The sequence below is a fragment of the Poeciliopsis prolifica genome, unplaced genomic scaffold (assembly GCF_027474105.1).
Source record: "Poeciliopsis prolifica strain line A6 unplaced genomic scaffold, Auburn_PproV2 SCAFFOLD017, whole genome shotgun sequence".
NCBI lineage: Eukaryota > Metazoa > Chordata > Actinopteri > Cyprinodontiformes > Poeciliidae > Poeciliopsis > Poeciliopsis prolifica.
In genome coordinates this window covers 2,589,215-2,609,598 of record NW_026562392.1, presented here as the reverse complement: position 1 = coordinate 2,609,598, position 20,384 = coordinate 2,589,215, and the positions used below count along the sequence as shown (strand labels likewise).

Genomic DNA, 20,384 nt, shown 5'->3' with positions numbered 1-20,384 from the left:
ATCCATGTTTCTTTCTCAAAAATTCTTAAGTTTTTTTTCTAGCAAATTGTCAACTTTTCAAACTCAGAAATGTCCTTTTCTGAAATATTTCTGAGATCAATCTCAAACTTAGAATTTTTAGATGGACATTTACTTAATTTTTCAATCTTTCTTCTATCTACAATGGAACTAATACATTGCCATAATATTCTACTAATATTGCTGATGCTTTTTCTTTTCAGATTCTGATCAGATTAGTCTTAATATTTCTCTCTAGGTACAGTTTTTATGTGGGGGAAAAAAAAACTAAAACCACAGTTTGTTTAACCCAAGTTTTATTAGACATTATGCTTTTCTTCCTGTCATATTTGCAGTGTTTTGCCTTGTAGTGGTGTGATTCACTCATGTGCATTTCAGTCTGCGTAAATATGAGTGAATGAAAAGCTAGAGATTTACATGTAACAACTGAACTTGTCTTCTTTCTCTCTCCCTTCGTCTTTCTTTCTGCTGAAGGTGCTAGCAGTGTCCCTGCCTTCTTTTCAGAGGACGACTCTCAGTCAAACGACTCGAGCGACTCGGACAGCAGCAGCAGTCAGAGTGACGACGTCGACCAGGAGACATTCCTGCTGGACGAGCCGCTGGAAAGGACGACGAGCGCCTCCCACGCCAACACTGCCGCCCAGGCTCCCCGCTCCATGCAGTGGGCTGTTAGGAACACCCCGAGCCAGAGAGCGAGCGGCAGCGGCCCCTCCGCCTCCTCAACACCTGCTGGTCTGTAGCTCACCAGCAGTGAAACAAGTATGCTCTTGCTTCTAAAGAATTGGTCAATTTCAACTGTGTTTTCATACAGCGAGCTCTACCGGCTTGATATACATCGACCCGACAAACCTGCGGCGCTCCAGCGCAATCAGCTCCAGTGCAGCGGCAGCGGCGGCGGCGCTGGAAGCCAGCAATACCAGCAGCTACCTGACTTCGGCCAGCAGCCTGGCCCGCGCCTACAGCATCGTCATCAGGCAGATTTCTGACCTTATGAGTTTGATTCCCAAGTACAATCATCTCGTCTACTCGCAGTATCCCGCAGCTGTCAAGCTCTCCTACCAGGACGCAGTCAACCTGCAGGTAATGGGAATAAAAGCATTGCATCCCTGGGTTTTACACACAAGTTCACCGCAGCCAGGCAGTTAGTGTATATATTTTTACATGGGTTTATAATGTATATGTTTCTGATTTACCTTATAAATTGTAAAATATTTAATTAGAAGATTAAATAATACATACTTGAAATATTTAAAATGAAACCAATGAAAGCTCTGAGTAGGGAGCCTTGGGGAATCCCACAAGTTGAATAAACTTTGACAGAGTAGGGCAAAAGTAACCCATCCGATTGTTGAACACACTCAATTTGGGTTCAATTCTGACTAAAGAGTTGTTGTTTGTCACTAGAACTATGTGGAGGAAAAGCTGATTCCCACCTGGAACTGGATGGTGTCCATCATGGACTCCACCGAGGCCCAGCTGCGGTACGGCTCGGCTCTGTCGTCTGCCGGAGACCCCGGCCACCCCAGCCACCCGCTTCACGCCTCACAGCACTCGGCTCGCCGCGAGCGCATGACGGCCCGGGAGGAGGCCAGCCTCCGCACTCTGGAAGGACGGAGGTAGCAGAGTCTCCCAGTGGATTTATCTGTTTAAAAAAAAACTAAAACGTACAATTGGAATGAAACGATTTCTATTTGAATTTCAGGAGAGCAGCCACACTGTTGACTGCTCGCCAGGGCATGATGTCGGCGCGGGGGGACTTCTTGAACTACGCGCTGTCTCTGATGCGCTCCCACAACGACGAGCATTCAGACGTGCTTCCTGTTCTGGACGTGTGCTCACTGAAACACGTGGCCTATGTGTTCCAGGCCCTCATTTACTGGATAAAGGCCATGAATCAGCAGACCACCCTGGACACGCCACAGATGGAAAGAAAAAGGTGAATTTACACGAAAAGGGCTGCCCACATTGGACTCTGTGTATTGCTTTGACAAAAAGTCGTTTTTCAATTTAAAATCTTAACATTTGCAACTCCCGGCCCCCTTTCTTTTAGGAATCGGGAGATTCTGGAGCTCGGTTTGGACAATGAGGACTCTGAGCACGAGAACGACGAAGACACCAATCAAAGTAGGGGGGAAAACTCACTGAATTTTAAATACTGCAAAAATACAACTTCTTACAAAGTATTTTTGATCTAGTTTCTTACCTGTTTTAAATAAATAATTCCTTAGTATTAATAAAAATTTGCAGATTATTTCACTTTTTAGTACTTTTTGTCAACATTAAGAAATTATTTATTTAAAACAAGCTTCTGTATACCACTGAAAAATTACTTGTAAATTAGTTTTGTCGTTGTTTTTTAAAGCGAACTAACATATTTACTCTAAAGCTTAGACCAAATGTAATTGGTGATATTTTGTGTTTTTTTCCAGATACAACTGTGTTTTAATCTGTCACACCTGCTGTATTCTCAGCTGATGTCTCTTTCTCTCTTACCACAGGCTCGACTCTGCAGGACAAGGACGAGGACTCGGTTCCCGCGGAAACAGGTCAGAACCACCCGTTCTTCCGGCGCTCGGACTCGATGACCTTCCTGGGCTGCATCCCACCCAACCCCTTTGACGTTCCGCTGGCCGAGGCCATCCCACTGGCAGACCAGCCCCACCTGCTGCAGGTCAGACTTCCAAACGTGAAAAGTAACCAGGCTCCTCTCCTGTACGGCTGATCTGGGTTCTGTTCACAGCCAGTCTACAGCTGATTTGGAGGGTTCTTGGAACAACAGCCAATTATTGGCCTGATTAAAGTGTGTAGCTAGTCATTCGAAGTCTTGGGTAAACTCTTGATGGTTAAAACTGGCTGCAAGCGATATAGCTTTAGATTTTTTTTTTTTCATGAATCAGAGAGTGCCAAGTAATGTGTTTGCATTAGTGTGACTTTGATTACTCAAATCTCCCCAAAGGACAGTTCAAAGCGATGACAAAGACATTACAGACGTTAACCACACTCAGAAGTTCATGTCTGCCGTAGTGCCGTAAATCTGGGGAATTATTCTCCGTGGCTTTAACTCTGTTTTGGTTCTTCACCAAACAGCCAAACGCCAGAAAGGAGGATCTGTTTGGGCGTCCCTCTCAGGGCTTGTACGCTTCGTCTTACATGACAACCAAAGGCCTGGCTGAGACGAGCATGGACAGGAACTGCTTGGAGGTAAACCACCAGCCCCTTTCTACCCTGCCCCTCCCCCCACATCAGTCATACCGCCCCCAGCTTCACTAGACAAATACTTGCAGTTGTGTTTCTTTTAATTTATGTCTGGGACTGCATGATGTGTTGAGTCAAAATTTTCATTGCATATCCAACATCACAATCACAAAGTACTGCATATTGTGGTAGACTGTTACCTCAAAGGGCAATGCTTATAAGGTTTCCATGACAATAATACATCTGGGCTGCTGGACGGACTTTCTTCGCCCCGATGCTAACAACTAATTTAGATTTTAATTACCACAATGCTGCTGGACTGCTGTTGACTACACATGGATTAGTTACTGGGTAAAGACACTTGGATGGTAAAAGTTACACCTTGTTAACACATTGAGATTGTTATGCTGATTTTTGTCCTGATTTCAGTCTTAGAGACTCTGATTATTGGGATGGCTCTGAAAATAATCATAATTGAGATTCCTGCCGTGTGTGTTAAGAGTGATCTGGTTTGGTTGGAAGAATTTAAAATCGACAGTCAAAATGTTGGTTTGTTTTGGCCCGATGTCACAACATATATGGTGAACGAGAACGCAGCCTGTTGAATGTGACGTGTAGCTAATCAGAAAACAAGGTGGCGGAAACACAGAGGGGACACAGAGGGGAGTTTTTGATAAAGAAGACAAAACAACTGTCATGGTGCGCCTGAAAGTCCAGTAGACTTTGGAGACGTCTTTTTCTTTTTCTGTTTCTGGCGTTTTGTCTGTTCCTACGCTTTTAAACCTTTAACAAGACGTTAATTGTAGCTTTCTCCAGCTGCTTGAAGCATTGTGTGACACAGACTTCTCCATTCCTCACATTTTGCTGTGCACTGCTGGTCAGCTGGCGGCAATCAGGCTACTACTTTTCACTTGCTTCTAATAAGAATTAATGCGGATGTTTACAATTGTTAATTTTTTTTTCAGTTTTTTTTTTTTATTAAAATCTTAGTTCATGCTATAAATGTTTTAAGTTCTGTGACGCTATGATATTTTTTACTCCTGTTTATTATTTTATTAATATCCCATATCAGCCCATGTCATATCATGTGGTTAAATTCTAACCGGTATTGTCATCATAACCTTCAGCAATAATAAAACAAAACATTTTCTAATAATACCAGCCATATTCAGAACCAAATTTATACAGTCTATAAAACTACTGTTTTATAGACTGTAGTTGCTATGGATATATTTGCATAATTTAAATGTGGATGTTTGAAGCAGTTATGATTGACTCAGTGTTATAGCTGCAGATTCTAACTTTCATTTAAAAAAAGTTTTCCATATTTATTAAAACTGTCACTATTCGGTTAGAGTACAATGCAAGACAGATAATCTGCGGAGAAAATAATGAGTTCCTCTGCCTTCTCCTAGTATTAGCTGCACAAATCCACTTGGTCAGAAACAACCAGTCAGAACCAGGAGGAGGTCCCACTAACGCTTTGCTTAGATGCACCTGGTTTATCGCTACAGAGCCTGCTTGAGTTCTGATGCTAGTTAGCATAGCCACTGATGATGACTGATAAATGGTTTTCCTAGAAAGGCGGGTTGTTTTTCCACCATTAGCACATTGAGCAGCGTACAGGAGGGTGATTGACAGCGCTGGAACCGCATTGGCTCCTCCTGGCTCCGATTGGCTGTTTTTTGACTAAACAGCAGACCAGACAAGTAACACTGGGAGGAGAAGAGAATCCCCACTGCTTTTAAACAAGTTGTTTTTTTAATATCATACATTTATGTCACGGTGAAAGTTTTAATAAATATGAAAATGACATATTTTTGTAAAAAGTTACAAAAATAACTGTACATACTACAATCTTATCTCCTAAAATGTGTGACGTTACTGAAGAGCCTCTCATTTCCTCACTTGAACAGATTCTGCCTACAAAGATGTCGTACACCGCCAACCTAAAAAACGTCATGAGTATGGAAAGTGGCCAGCGGAGCACAGAGAACCAGACGCTGGGCGAGCAGGAAATGGAAACTTCGAAAGCGGGTCCGTCTCCCCGCGACCTCGCCGCCCAGCTGAAGAGCAGCCTCCTGGCTGAGATCGGCCTCACAGAGAGCGATGGGCCTCCTCTTCCGTCGTTCAGGCGAGCTGCTACAATTCCCTTCAAAAAACGCATCACGAATGTGAAGGTTTAAATGAAAACGCATCTCATTTTTAATTTTTTCCCCGTCTCTTGCTGTCGAGACCGCAGTGCAGTTTTATGGGGATGATGATTTCACACGACATGCTGCTCGGCCGCTGGCGCCTGTCACTGGAGCTCTTCGGTCGCGTATTCATGGAAGACGTAGGAGCTGAGCCTGGATCAGTAAGCCTCATTTAAGTTTTTATGAAGCTAGCCAAAATGAGGTAAAACTGGAAAATTCTTTCATTTTAATGAGGTATTTTCAAGGTTTTGTGAAGCGTTTGATTTCTGCAATAAGTGGTTGGTATTCAAACTGCAATTTAATGCAATGTAATGTTTCATGTTTCATTAAATGCAATGTAACGTTTCATTAAATTAGGTGTATGAAACAGTTGAAACCATGTTTTTCATACACCTAATAAAAAAGCAAATACGTTGTTTTCTCAGCATATGAAGTCTAAATCGGATCAAATTTCTCTTGTTTTTGGTCAGTTAGAATGACCACAATTATTTATATTTGCAAATTCTAGAAAACATGGTGAACATTTTTAGATATTTTTTTATTTTTTGAATACTGTGTTTGAAAATTTAACTTGAGCAGGACAGTCATTCACCTCAACAAAATGTGTTTGGATTGTTTCAGTGTATTAATATTTATTTCATTCCTAGTAGCTCGGTGACTTATTGATCATCGTATACTTTATATGTTAAAGTTGTTTGTGCCGTTCAGCGTCTACCATTGTAGTGGGCATCATCAAAGCATTTTTCACTGTTGGAGCTTAAGATAAGCATCCTGCTGTCTCATTTCCCCAGATCCTGACAGAGCTGGGCGGCTTCGAGGTGAAGGAGTCCAAGTTCCGGCGGGAGATGGAGAAGCTGAGGAACCTCCAGTCTCGAGACCTGGCACTGGAGGTGGACCGCGACCGGGACCAGCTGATACAGCAGACCATGCGCCAGCTCAATGGCCACTTTGGCAGGCGGTGCACCACCACGCCCATGGCCGTGCACCGGGTCAAGGTCACGTTCAAGGACGAGCCCGGGGAGGGCAGCGGCGTGGCTCGCAGCTTCTACACGGCCATCGCGCTGGCGCTGCTCTCCAACGACAAGCTGCCCAACCTGGACTGCGTTCAGAGTGTCAGCAAGGGCATGCAGGCCAGCAGTACGTGTCATCACGATTACAATTCAAGTATGCCAAACATAGAAACTATCGCATATTACGACATTTTATTCTGCAATTAATGATTCTTCAGTCATGCTGAAAATATTTCATTTTGCTGTTGCAAATGAATTTTTGGACAAAACTACCCCCACACTAAAAATGTATTTTTAAGTTTTCTTTTCTGTCTGTTTTGTTTTTTAACCCTCCAGATCTGATGCAAAGGTTAAGAAACAGAGATCGGGAGAGAGAGCGGAGAAGTGGAGGGCTTCGAGCGGGATCTCGGAGAGACCGAGACAGGTCAGTCCTGATATATAGAATATATGGAATGTTTTTCTCATTTTTGATCTCCAGTTTTTTAGTGACCTGCTGATTCTGATTTCTGTTTAAAGCTGCAGTATCTAACCTTTATAAAAATGTCCACCCGGTGCTGCTACTGCAATCTAAAAAAACGCACCGCTACTGACCAAACAACCAATCAGAGCCAGGAGGCTGATCTTAGTGCTGTCAGTCAACCTTGTATATGCTGCTAAATGTGCAAATAGCGGAAAGCAGCATACTGTTACAGGAAAACTATTTATCCACTTTCATCGGTGGCCATGCTAACTAACATAGCATTCTTGCCAAACTCTGCTGTTGGAAACCACCTGTAGTGTAGCAGAGGGTCGCATACAAGAGGATGATTGACAGCACCAATACCCTCCTCCTGACTGGTTGTTTCTGAAAGGCGGCGTATTTTTGTTGTTGGCTCTGGGAGAAGGGAGTGATGATTTTAACAAATATGTACAACACATTTTTTATGAAATGATATTCTCCTGCTTTAAGAACAAAGCATTAAGAACATTTTGGAATACTGTTTTCCAAGCTTAAGCAGGCAATTTAGAATTTATTTTAACAGCGGAGACATCTTGTGTTAAGATTAACTGCTGTAACACAATTTTTACCATTTTAAAACAAAGGCAGAATGATTCATTTCACATTAAGTCGCCAAGCTGCAAATACAGCCGATGGAAATATTAGATTGACTATCTTAGTCAAACACGAACATGTAAAAATAAACCACAACAAACCTTCTTTCAAATGGTTCAGAAAGTGACAATATATAGGAATTCTATAAATTCTAAATATAATGTAAAATGAATACCAAAGCATGATGTCACTCAGACTACAAATTATAGAATTAGAGTGAATAGATCTGTCCTTATGGTTCTGGTCCATTGTCACTGATGTCAGATCTAGATTTATTTATTTTTATAATCAAATTGGTGCTTCTGTGGTTCTGATGTTGTTTGGGTCTGTAGGGACTCCAGAAGGCAGCTGTCGATCGACACCCGGCCGTTCAGGCCTTCCTCAGAGGGAAACCCCAGCGACGAGCCTGACCCCCTGCCTGCACACAGACAGGCGCTTGGTGAACGGCTATACCCTCGAGTTCATGCAATGCAACCGGTAATAAAACATCGATTTTTGTTAAAATTTTAGTGGGATTTTAAATTTTGGAGGGATTTTAGAGTTGTGCATTATTGAATGTAATTTAGTGCGTTTTTCTCTGCAGGCGTTTGCCAGTAAAATCACCGGCATGCTCCTGGAGCTTTCTCCTGCTCAACTGCTGCTGCTGCTAGCCAGCGAGGATTCCTTGAGGGCCCGGGTGGAGGAAGCCATGGAGCTTCTCATTGCACATGGAAGGTAATTCCACCTCACCCCCCAGAGCAGGCATGTAGTGAAAACGGGGTTCGTACTGGTGCTTGAAATTCTTGAAAATGCTTCAATTCATAACTACATGTTTTCAGATTTGGAAAAAGCTTCATTTGAATTTCATATGATACTCAAACTGCACAGGTTTGCAATAAAGTACAAGTTAACGTTTGTTTGAAAACCTAAACTTGCAAAGTACTATGTACAGTTATACCAGGTTTTTATCATTTAACCAACATCAAACTCTTTTGGTTTAGGGAAAATGGTGCTGACAGCATCCTGGACCTGGGCCTCCCTGAAGCCTCTGAAAAAGCACAGGTAACCCATTTTTTCCTCCTTTTTTTCCTTCCCCCCATTTCACCATCACTTGTAAAAAAAAAAAAAAATAATAAAAAAAATAATAAAAGTGGGATTTAGCTGAGATTTCAAAATTAACAAGGTGTTTCCTTACTTACTGTTACAGCAGCAAGATAACCGGAAGCGCCACGGATCAACGCGCAGCGTTGTCGACATGGAGCTGGATGATCCAGACGATGCCGATGACAACGCCCCCCTCTTCTACCAGCCCGGCAAGCGGGGCTTTTACTCCCCCCGGCCGGGCAAGAACACAGAGGCCAGACTCAACTGCTTCAGGAACATTGGCAGGTAAATGAGAAAGGAACTGAATCCCATGACGTGAAAATGTTGCATCTGTATTAATCCTTGACTTTTATTTCCTTCCAGAATATTGGGGCTCTGCTTGCTGCAGAATGAACTCTGTCCAATCACGCTGAACAGACACGTGATCAAAGTGTTGCTCGGTAGAAAGGTAGAAAGCGTTTTGCTGTGTTTTTCTGTTTGCAGCTGCTACACATCTGTTTCTCCTTCTGGATGAAAAAACGAACATATGTGTGATCTGTCACTGCAGGTGAATTGGCATGACTTTGCGTTCTTTGACCCGGTCATGTACGAGAGCTTACGGCAGCTGATCCGCCATTCGCAGACGGGAGAAGCGGACGCTGTGTTTGCTGCCATGGATCTGGCCTTTGCTATTGACCTCTGCAAGGAGGAAGGGGCAGGACAGGTACCAGCCTCTATTGATATTGTTTGAATGAATAACCTGACTCCACCACTCGGCTCCTTCAGACTAACCAGTAGCAATTAGCAAATACCTGGTCAAACTTCAAATCAGCTGACCTCATTATAGGAGCTGCTTCTCAGTGAAATGCTGGTAAAAATGATAGAGTTATTAGATGAGCCATGTTTTAAAGACTCCCTGACGGAGTTTCAGAAGGAGCAGGATTACTTTTATGGAGACAGAGACCCAATTTCAAAGCGCTAAATTACAAAGTCAATTTTCTTCTAAGTCATATTTGAAATTTATAGCATATTGATAACTATGGAAGTCAACATATTTACTTGATTGTGCTATAAAGTGGCACCCTTTCAGTTTGGTCTAATGTTGATATTTAGATTTTTGATGTTATAACTGAGACTCCAGATAAACGCTCTTTCAAAAAAATAGGGACCATTGGCATGTAGATTGCCTTACTTTACATTGGGGTTATAATCTGGGTTCATGGTTCTTGAACCAACCTGGTGTAAACGCAAAGCAATCAAACAACTATTTTTTATATAAACTAAGGTAAAGAGTCCAAAGATGCACAAACTGCTTAAATGTAACTGAAGTTTGAAACATGATAGTTGGTTTTACTAAGTTGAAAACAAAACATTTGGTTGTTTTGCTCCTGCATCCAATTAGACTTCAGCTTTTAGTGGTTTAGTGATTGTGGAAAATAGTGGAATAAAAAGCAAATGTCTCATACTGCTAATTTAATTTAAAAACGATGATAAAATAATAATAAAAGAATTTAAGATGAATTTTTGTTGGAATCTGTAGTGTTTGGAATCTCTCAGGAAATTTCTCAGTCTGTATTTGAAAATGTGTTGATCTAAACTCATACAATGTGGAAAGGAAATCTTGAACGTTTCAAAAATGATAAAAACACTTATGCTACAAGATGAACTCAGTGAAAATAATATTTAATATATATATTTAAATTGCAGTTTAAGAATGAAATCTGAGTTTGAACTGTATAAACCGGATTAAATGATGATCTGATTAAGACATCAATAAAGACCAACTGAAACCAGTCACCTCAATAAAAACACATCTGAGATTGTTGATTTACTCCTTTTGTTTGTCGTGCAGGTTGAGCTGCTGTCGGGCGGGGTCAACATGCCGGTAACTCCACACAACGTTTACGAGTATGTGAGGAAGTACGCAGAGCACCGGATGCTGGTGGTGGCCGAGCAGCCGCTCCACGTGAGTCGGAACACTGACGTCGCCTTTGAGACCGGTGGGTTTTATTTGGTGTGATTCACCAACATTTTTTCCCTTTGTTTCTTAAGGCGATGAGGAAAGGTTTGCTGGACGTTCTTCCTAAAAACGCCCTGGAGGATTTGACGGCGGAAGACTTCCGGCTGCTGGTGAACGGCTGTGGAGAAGTCAACGTTCAGATGCTCATCAGCTTCACTTCGTTCAACGATGAATCAGGTCTTTCACTCGCTGCAGTCTACGTTGAACCCGATTCCACTCTGATGATGGCTTCCTTCTTAATGTTTCTGCCACAGCGTATTAAGCAAAAACACTTGTTGGTCTTACAGGGGAAAATGCAGATAAACTACTGCAGTTTAAACGATGGTTTTGGTCCATAGTAGAAAAGATGAGTATGACTGAAAGGCAAGATTTGGTGAGTTCTTTTTCTTTTTCTTTAAATTAACCTTGAATTAATGAATTGATTTAATGGGAGATTTACATTTTTAACAGGTTTTCTTTTCACAAATATAAAGTTTTCTTGCTGTTTTTGAAACCCTTTCTAAAATAACAATTGCTTTTGAAAAATTCTATAAAATAATGCTAAGATCAAGAGTTCAGTAAACATGAGTGAATTTCCTCAAATGTTTCTGTATCAAAAGTGAGCTTTGTGATGCACTGCAAAAACCAGCGTTCAATCTTTGTGAACCTCATTTATTCACAGCATGTGCTTAAAACAGCCTGAACAAATGTTTATTTGTTGAATAAAATAGTACAGTAGTAATATGCTAATAGGCTTTTTTTTATATAAGCAAATAAGTTGGAAAAAGATTCAAGAGAAATGTATCACCTTTGTTGACAATCTACAGAAAATGGGGAATTAATACTTGGCAGTTGAAAAAAGTGTCTGCATTTTTCTTGCCATATTTAAAGCTTTACTGGTTTGAACTTTCCTGTGAATGATTGAACTACTTAGTTATGGAACCATCATTTCTAAGAACTGCATTATAATCTGTTGACAAATAGGCCAAAGCCTGTTTGTCTTGGACACGAGTTTTGTTTTCACAAACATGGACCAAATCCACATGCAATTAAGCTTAATTACAATCTAAAGTCAAATAAAACCCATCTGAGTTAAAGCTGCTGTATGACTTATACAAAAAATCTTTTTTACAGATTTAATATTACCATGTCATGACAGTACAATATGAGACAGGTAATCTGTGAAATTGAGAATTGAGAAAGAGCTCCTCCATCTCAACAATGCTGCTATTGGGGTCTGAAAAAATGCATCTCTCCTGGTCAAAAACAACCATTCAAAGTCGGGAGGTTCTTGGCGCTGTAAATCAACCTTGTGAACGTGCTAATGGCAGAGAAATGGCTTACCATTACAGAAAAGCTGCTTATTGCCTGTCAATGATGGCCTTGCTAGCTAACCTTAACATCTGTGGCAGGCTTCTTGTAGCACAGAGTAAGGTACAAGAGGGTGATTGACAGCGCTAAGCTGTCACTCAGCAGTGAATTTCTCTGAGCAGAGAAATTCAGTTGATGGCAGGTCAATATAAGGCAGGGGAGCTCAATGTTTCCAGATTATGCATGTCATATTACACTGTCATGAGACAGTGACAAATATGTAACAAAAAACCAAAACAACATAAAATGTACATACTGCACATTTAATAACACATTGGTTTGGTTATCAGGTGTACTTCTGGACGTCCAGCCCCTCTCTGCCAGCCAGCGAGGAGGGCTTCCAGCCAATGCCCTCCATTACCATCCGGCCTCCAGACGACCAGCACCTCCCCACAGCCAACACCTGCATCTCACGTCTCTACGTGCCACTATATTCTTCTAAACAGATCCTTAAACAAAAACTCCTGCTAGCAATTAAAACCAAGAATTTTGGTTTTGTGTAGAGGTTCGACTGAAAGCTGGAATAAAATAAAGAGGGAAAAAAGGTTGTTGTGTAATATTTACCTAGTTCCATTTTTGTAGATTCATTCTTTTTTGTCCAGTTTTATTAAATTCAACATATGGTCTCTGTCTCCCCATCAGTTAATATTTGTTTGTGTTCTGAACACAAACTGCATATTTTAATTTTATATATATATATATCTTTATATATATATATATACACATATATATTATTTTATTTGTATTTTTTGTGGTAATGAAGAGGTCCATAACATTCCTGCATTGGCACTGTAAGATGTAAAGCCCACCGCTCTATTCTATTGGCTTAAACCTTTTGCTTCCCAGGAACTGGGTTTGCCAGGAAGCTGTCAGCCGAAAATCCTAGCCAAAGATGACAGCAGCAGACATATGAACAGGACGAAAAAGACACTGTGGTTACAATTTTGTTTCCTTCCCTATGAAAGTACTATCTCTTGACAGATCACTGCTGCCTTTGTGGAAAGTTTTTTTTTCTTGTACAGGGGGAGTAGGGAATTTCAAAATAAACTTGGATGTAAATAAGTTGTGTATGGTGTTTTGCTTCTTCTGATCAGAAGGTTCCTTTGCACTTTTCTACTTGTTCACATTGTGACTTTGAAATTGTGAGCTTTCAGTTTGTTCATTGGCTTGATTTAGAATGCCCACTTTTAAAATTATAACAGATTAGTATGTTTTCCCTGTCACAATATTAAAACAGTTCTGAATGAAAATATTAATTATAGCAATTCTTTTAAATATGAAGAAATAATCAACTATTTTATTGTAAACTGTGCCTCAACTAATCAGGTCCTTGCACTTTCCCATTTTACAGTTGTAGATTTTTTGTTTGTTTGAATCAATTATCAATCAATTATATTAATGTCTTTGTGTGGCAAATTTAATTTAAAAGTTATGAAAACAAAACGGCATAGTAAGTGTGGCTATTTTTGTACAATAAAAATATTGGGCTGAGGAATCCAGTGACGAATCCAGGACGAGTCTCTCATTTAACTATTTTCCCGTGTTTGTAGAAATATTTTAATGACATATTTTTTTGGGAAGAAATATCTAAAACCTATTAAATCTTTTTTTGGAATCCTACCACACTACTACGACTCGTTTATACGACGCACAGCCTGGAATGTTGATTTTCCTACCGCCTTGAACGCAGCATTTCTCCAGTCATAACGGAGCCATATGAGGTGAACTTGCTGTTCGCGCGGACACGTTAGATATATTGTGCTGCTCAGATTAAGGGGACGTGAGCTAATAATGATAACTGTTGGCTCACTGGCCAGTTAGCTGATATACTCTCTCGGCAGCGCGTTCAAGGTCCTGTGAGTCAGCAGTGTCCCCATCTTGGCCGATGGTGCTGGCTGATGATTTCATTGTTTGCCATCATGTCGGAGTTGTTCCGTTATTTTTAGCTAGCGTGGCTTGCTAGCTCCGCGAGTAGCGGTGAGCGCAGCGTGAATAATCAGTCTGTTGTCTGAAATAAAGAGGGATGGAGCAGTGGCAGGACGCGGCCTCTCAGCAGCTCAGGCTGCTTACCAGCCGTCTGAATGAATTGCTGACCAAAGGCCTGGAGTGGCTCCGCTCCGAATTCGGCGTGGACGTGGGACTGAAGCCGGAGCTTATTCCGCCATGGATAATCCTCCTTGCGGCATGCAGCGGGCTACTGCTGATGGTCGCCCTGTGGGCCTCAGTCTGCCGGACTGTCTTCAGAAAGCGAGCCGCTGTAAGTGCTGCGGACGATGGGGTCGAGGGGAAACGAGGAGCCAGTAAGCCCGTGAAAGCGGAGGAACCGAAGAAAAAGAAGAAGAAAGGAGAGAAGGTGGGTGAATGAAACCGGGCTGCGGAGCTAGTTGACAGGCTAACGGCCACTGTGACAGTTGTAGCAAACGTGACGGCTAACCAAGCTAGCCACTGGCTCAAGAGGGAGTTGGCCCTATTTGAGGCTCTTATGTCCCACTGAATGTTGGTTTGGCTGTTAAGAGACTTTATGGCGTTCTTTATTCTCCTTCTATGTTTCATTAGAAAGCTCAGCCGAATGGGAGAGCCGTTGCTGAAGCCCAGGAAGGAGCCACAGCGTGTGAGGACAGAGTGCCACATCACCAGCCTCCCCCACCGCAAGTCAAGACCGACAAGGTTGCAGAGGTAATTCTGACTGAGAAACATTTCTTTTCCCGATTAAACCTGCGTCAAACGTTGCACCCTACTAAGAAAAGCTTCGCAATTTTTGGTACATTCATAGAAACACAGAGCAGGAGAGTCCATTCCACATTGTGAAAGTCCATAGATTGAAATAGGAGGTTCAGTACATGAGCTAATTTAGGACAGTCTTTATGACTTTGAGGGATTTTTGTTTCTCTTGTCACCGTGTTATTCATGTTTTTCCTTTTTCCTATTCCTGTGTAATAAATTGTGCATTTTAGCCTTATTCATATTGCATATTTACAGACAAAGAAGTCCAAAAAGAAGGCCAAACCAGTTGTGAAGGAGACCAAGGCAGCAACTGGGGATGGCAAAGAACCAGAAGAAGGTGAAATTATAAGAAATAATTGTTTAATCAGCGGCAAATGGATGTAAATCTGTATTACATGAGTTAATCTTTTTAACAGCCGCATGTTCTTTCTGAACCATAATCGGTCCTTTAACGCTGTGAAATGCGTGTTTCAGGCACATGGGAGACCAAGGTCAGCAACAAGGAGAAACGTGAGCAGCGCAAGAAAGATAAGAACTCGAGCGACGGCTCCGCCAGTCCTGGAGGAGGAGACACACCTGTGAACGCTCCGCCGGAGCAGCTCAGAGCCTCCGCAACGCCACCTGCACCTCCTGCCAGCCAGAAGAAGAAAAAAGGTTACATTTGTTGTTATCTCGGATTTCAGATGAAATGTGAAGTTTGCCTGTGGCCCGGTTATTTTGTTTGTGTTTTTTTTGTTTTGTTCATTTGTTTGTTTGTTTTTGCCTCTCCCTGGTTAGTCTCCTGTTGATGAAGTGTACTAAAAATATGGTTACTATGGGGAATTAAATCTTCTGTGAGTGTTCCCTGAAGCGGCCGAGTGCTGTTTACCCTTTGGAAACAGCCTCGCGTGGATGGCACTCGTGACCTTTGTTGACCTTTTTCTGTTCTCAGGAGAATCTGCCAAAGCGAAGGCAGAGAAGGCTGAAGCTGCTGTCTCTCAAGGTAATTACCAGCACAAGTGTCTTCACTTTGACGACTTATTGATTCAGCCTCTCAGCCCTTTGCGATAGCAGCTTTAGTTAGGGGAATAGACATAAGTCCTTGAAATCTAAAGTTTTTTCGATGCAGTTTTCAGTGTTTTTTTTTTTTTTTATTATTATTTAATTAAATTTTTATTTATTTATTTTTGTCATTTTTATTCTTTGCTGTTAGCTAACAGCAGCGTGGTGCCGGAGGCGGCCACTGCCACTGCCGAGATGGCAGTCAAGGTCGCACCGCAGAGCGCTGCTCCAAAGACGAGCTCCTGGACAACCCAGAGGCAAACGGCCTCACTTTGGAGAGCAGGTTCAGATGGTAAACATGTTTCTTTTTTTAACTGGGTATGACATTGTTTCCGAGAGATGTTAATTGTTAGACATTTTTAGATATTACTTTTCCATTTTTTTGCACTACAAGCACAAAATAAAATATATTTCGGGGAGGATTCCCTGTAGAAATCTTAACATAAAATGTTAACTTGTTTTCAACATGTCTAAAACGTTTCACAGTCATATTGCCTTTGTTCTTATCCTCCTTACTTATATTTTATGGAATATTTGTACGATTAATCGAGGAATCGGATCTCTCTCTCTCTTACTATTCCGATCTTTCTGACAACAGAAAATCTGTTGTACTCCAACCATCGCACTGCAAAATTCAACGATCCTTCCTGATCCCCAAACCCTCACAATACACCACACCACCAACATCACCACCATCCTGCTAGCACTTCACAACAACTTGTAGGCGGAAGTAAGTGCGCTGCCCCCATAAATAACGATCCGGGTGGAATATGGTGCACTACATAATAAAACATAATTTAACGAAGCTTTGAGGCAGATACATTTTCCTCAAGGAATTTTAATAACCAAGGTACTCGAATCATTCGAGGAGTCCTTTTAGCCCTAATAAAAACATTAACCGGTGTGCTTAAGACACTTTGTAATCTTTTTTTGCTGTATGCTTTGGGTTATTGTAAATTTGGAAAACCTGTTTGAGCTTAAGATTCTTTAATATTTGTCTGTAGAGTTTATTCCTGACCCACTGGAAAATACAAACGTAGCCAAGCAGATTTTTATGTTGAGATTCAGTCAGTTAGTGACTGAATTGTCACTATGTGTGTGTGTGTTTTTCAGAATCATGGGCTGTGCCGGTCCCCTCAGCAGAACTCAATCTGGTGTCTCTATCCAGTCTGGGAGTTCCTCGTAAGTTTGCTGCTCATTTTGTAAAGTGACTCGCCACCAGATGGCGTAGTTTTCCTCCTCTGTTTATTTGATGAACTGGTTGTGTTTTGTAGAGGCCCAACCTGTGAGCGACCTGACCTGGCTCAGTCAGCCCAGAGTGGACGATGAGTGGTCTGGACTCAGTACGCTATGCTTTTATTTTTTTCCTTTCCTTTTTTTCTCTTGAAGCCTTTCTGTTGAAGTAACGTACCATGGTGGTTAAGATCCACCCGGTCATTCTGTCTGTTTTTTAGATGGAGGTTCAGCCGACCCCGGCTCTGACTGGAACGCTCCGTCTGAAGCCTGGGGGAACTACGAGGAGCCCACCGCTGAGCCGGGCGAGCCTCAGGAGCCGCCCCTCCCTGAGCCAGCCAAGGCTGCTCTGATCGCAGCGGCTGTGAGTTCACACACCGTCCTTCTTAACTTGATGGAAGTTAGCTGAATACTATGAACAACTAAATGAAAGGTGTACATTTCCATATTTTGCTACATTATAATATATAAGCTTTATTGTACACAAAAAGATTTTATTTTGGAAAAAAATGTGTTTTTTAACATCTTAATATATGGTAGGGTGTAAAGGTTGCCACAGTAATTAGAGCATTTACAGATATAATTCATTACAGCTTTGAATTCCAAAGTTGCTCAGGTCTATTCTAACTTCTTGACGAAGAAGCTAAATTGATACAACATATGACTTCGAAGACGTTCCAAGTACCTTCACAAGGAGCAGTTTTTTTTTTTTCTGTTTCGTGTTTACGGTTGTTAGACTTTTTTTTGTTTGTCCCCTTCATTGTTTGAAGGAGGAGGATGAAGATGATAAGGACAAAGGTGATGCCACTACTGATGGAGCCACCAAAACTAAAAAGAAGAAAAAGAAGAAGAAGAAGACTTCCGAGGAAGGAGGAACACTTGGCCAGGTAAAGATCAAACCTTAAGCCATAGAGGAATTCAGACGACTCTGAGGTCATTTTGGTTGTGGAATCAATCAGACGGTACCATTGAATTTGTTTGTACTTGACTAAATTTCCCAATTAGTTCAATTTAATTTCCTCCTCTGTCCTGTGAAGTTGGACGAGCCGGCGAAGGAAGCGGCACCAGCACCTGCCGTTTCGGTGAAGAAGCCGCCACCTGTTCAGGAGAATGCTGCTACCGTCCAGCCTGTTAAGGCAGCTGCTGTGGAGGTCAGTGGGGCCGCCGGGGCAGGAGGGGACGGGATCGGATAAGCCGTGTTAATGGCTCATTCCCCCATAAGCTCATCTGGGTTCAACAAACGGTTGAAATAAGATCAGATGCTGTCGCCGTCACAAGCAGAGTGGTTTTTGGTCCATCTTTATCCTGAACAGATTTTTATTGATTTTTTTTTTCAGCTTCCCTTGACCCCAACAACAATATAAAAGTTTTTCTGTCCCTTCTCTGAACAGGCGAGAGGAGATCGACCCGTGAAGGACCCCATATCCCAGAAACCCCCTGTCACACAAGTGCCACAGAAGCCAACCGATGGAGAGCCCGCTGCCAAGCAGAACAACCTTCCTGCTCTGACACAGCAAAGTAAGAACGTCACACTCGGTCCAATGCTTCTCAAGGGGGCGCTGTTTCAGGCTGTTTTGCTTATACCTACAGTGTAGTCATACTATTTTCTAAATAAAAACTAATAAATCAGTAAATTTTGTTGTCAAAGTAAACAACCAAAAATGGAATTTATTTAAATTTTTCTATTGTGTAATAAAAGAAAGTTATAAGAGGGACAGTATCATAATAAATCAACTTTTATTTTTTAGCTTTCCATTACATTATTACATATCTGGAGTGTTTCTTTAATCTCCCATGGCAACCATTCACCTGTGCCAAACACCTGGCAGGACCTAGCTCCGCCTTTCAGACGCAGCTCCTCCTCAGAGCCGCAGTTTCCAGCTTTCTGCCTCACAGAGAAGCCCTCCTTTACTTTCCATTCAGCTCCTTAAGACTAGCCAGCAGCAATTAGCCACCACCTGTTGGAACTGCTCATCTGCTGAGCTCATGATAGGAGTTGGGCTAGTTTGGTCAGATAAGTACAAAATGTCTTGGATTATGCATTTTAAATGCTGAAAAGTCAGACTTGTTCCCAAAAGATTGCAAAGTACTTAAAAACTAAAAGAAAATTACAGAAAGTTTTTGAGGTTTTTTTGTAATCCAAGAGTTCAATAGTGCTTCAACTTTTTCAAAACAACTAGTTCTCCATGATTTGACTTTCTGCCTCATACATTGAAGGTGTTCTTTGCCTTGTTTCCACAGAAAAAAACGAAGAGAGCCAAGTGCCCAAACCTGCGAAGAAGAAGAAGGCGAGGAGAGAGACATGAGACGCCTCCATATGCAAGAGACTTCACATCCTGCTTATGCAACACCTTCTCCAACAGGGATTTGGAACGACGGCCGCCGTTGACGAACTTTACCGGGGGGGAGCGGGGGACGTGTCCGAAAACAACTTTTTTTTCTTTTTTTTCTTTTTATACACATCATGTGCCAGTTTGGTGGATCCTTGAAAACTGAAATTTTAATGCAGTGCAATCTAATGTGATGAGGTGTTGATAATTTCTATGTATGCATTTGATCTTTCTGATAATGTCTTCTAATTTCACTGAATCAAATAACTGAAGGAACTGTAATTTAGTCCTTAGACCTGTAGAAAAAAACACTGATGAAGTTTAGAAATCTATGGTGGTGGCTGATGAGCGGCGCTCGCTGTGTGGAGAGTAACGGCTCCTCAACACTGGGCCGAATGGCTCGAACCAGCCCTCTTTTAACCTGCTCTGATGTCGGTGGTTTCAGTCCAGCGGTTGGAAGCTCCACCAGATGTAAACTATCGTGATGTAAATGAGCCTCGTCGGGCACAGAAAAGGGACTCGCGCCAGCTCTACGGTTCTCACTTTTTCTTCCTGTGATTCTGGAAAAAAAATGTCACCGCCTCTGTCCATCTCGTTCGTCTCGTCCGTTTTGCTGCCGTGTGTCGACAAAATGTTCTCTTGCTGTCTTTTTTACGGCTGGCTGCTGTCTTTCAGCCGCAGCAATGCTGTGGGGGTAGGGAGGGCCTCTGATGGCGAACATGTCATTGTTGTCAGCCTCTTAGTTTTTTTTTTCTTTTGTTTTCCACCTCTGCTTGATTCAGAAGTCCTCAGAATCTTTTTGTAAAACTTGTTGTAATAAAAGAAAATTAAAGCCATATGTAAAAGACTAAATAAAGGCAGTTTTTCTTATCTTTGGTCGAATAATACAATCTCATGAGAAATTGATAAAGTATATACTTTCATTTAAGTGCAAATCTTAAATTTGAGTAAATTTTGAATTGTAGCTTTTGCGTTTCTGTTCTGTTTCAAATCAAAGCATGAAAAAAAAAGTCATGTGAAATATTGGACTGTTTTTATCTTTTCAACGGTAAAGACAACAAATAAATAAACGGATCTGGGTCGAGAAGTGACCCATAAATTCCAGATTCATGT

The 20,384-nt window shown here is 41.7% G+C and overlaps 2 protein-coding genes across 7 annotated transcripts in view; both read left to right on the top strand.

Moving 5' to 3' along the window:
* Nucleotides 1-13,005, top strand: part of ubr5 (ubiquitin protein ligase E3 component n-recognin 5) — a 44,491-nt gene extending 31,486 nt beyond the window's left edge. For 3 of the 6 annotated variants that reach the window (XM_055041841.1, XM_055041838.1, XM_055041835.1), the window contains 21 exons: nt 493-750; nt 830-1,098; nt 1,423-1,634; nt 1,721-1,954; nt 2,069-2,142; nt 2,517-2,689; nt 3,106-3,219; nt 5,130-5,347; nt 5,449-5,569; nt 6,200-6,572; nt 6,755-6,842; nt 7,844-7,988; nt 8,095-8,225; nt 8,492-8,552; nt 8,698-8,879; nt 8,958-9,042; nt 9,142-9,297; nt 10,426-10,539; nt 10,626-10,770; nt 10,881-10,966; nt 12,234-13,005. In XM_055041841.1, coding sequence (XP_054897816.1) covers nt 493-750; nt 830-1,098; nt 1,423-1,634; nt 1,721-1,954; nt 2,069-2,142; nt 2,517-2,689; nt 3,106-3,219; nt 5,130-5,347; nt 5,449-5,569; nt 6,200-6,572; nt 6,755-6,842; nt 7,844-7,988; nt 8,095-8,225; nt 8,492-8,552; nt 8,698-8,879; nt 8,958-9,042; nt 9,142-9,297; nt 10,426-10,539; nt 10,626-10,770; nt 10,881-10,966; nt 12,234-12,446 — 3,452 coding nt within the window. In that variant the 3' untranslated portion in view covers nt 12,447-13,005. The remainder of the gene's footprint in view (nt 1-492; nt 751-829; nt 1,099-1,422; nt 1,635-1,720; nt 1,955-2,068; nt 2,143-2,516; nt 2,690-3,105; nt 3,220-5,129; nt 5,348-5,448; nt 5,570-6,199; nt 6,573-6,754; nt 6,843-7,843; nt 7,989-8,094; nt 8,226-8,491; nt 8,553-8,697; nt 8,880-8,957; nt 9,043-9,141; nt 9,298-10,425; nt 10,540-10,625; nt 10,771-10,880; nt 10,967-12,233) is intronic. The other 3 variants (XM_055041840.1, XM_055041837.1, XM_055041839.1) reach the window with 3 other exon arrangements.
* A 628-nt stretch (nt 13,006-13,633) lies between these two features.
* On the top strand, nt 13,634-20,068 carry LOC129367435 (protein LYRIC-like). The gene is made up of 13 exons (XM_055041842.1): nt 13,634-14,296; nt 14,500-14,619; nt 14,923-15,004; nt 15,142-15,321; nt 15,599-15,649; nt 15,860-16,000; nt 16,822-16,890; nt 16,983-17,051; nt 17,163-17,305; nt 17,712-17,828; nt 17,979-18,092; nt 18,333-18,459; nt 19,183-20,068. The coding sequence occupies exons 1-13, from the start codon at nt 13,967-13,969 to the stop codon at nt 19,245-19,247; spliced, it is 1,608 nt and encodes a 535-aa protein (XP_054897817.1). The 5' UTR covers nt 13,634-13,966; the 3' UTR covers nt 19,248-20,068.
* Nucleotides 20,069-20,384: the final 316 nt, after the last annotated feature.

Bases quoted from the DNA above. Each gene is read 5' to 3' on its own strand.
- LOC129367435 (XM_055041842.1), top strand. From the start codon at position 13,967: ATGGAGCAGTGGCAGGACGCGGCCTCTCAGCAGCTCAGGCTGCTTACC. The intron at 14,297-14,499 runs GTGGGTGAATGA...ATGTTTCATTAG, and splicing joins AGAAGAAGAAAGGAGAGAAG to AAAGCTCAGCCGAATGGGAG. The intron at 16,001-16,821 runs GTAAACATGTTT...TGTGTTTTTCAG, and splicing joins TTGGAGAGCAGGTTCAGATG to AATCATGGGCTGTGCCGGTC.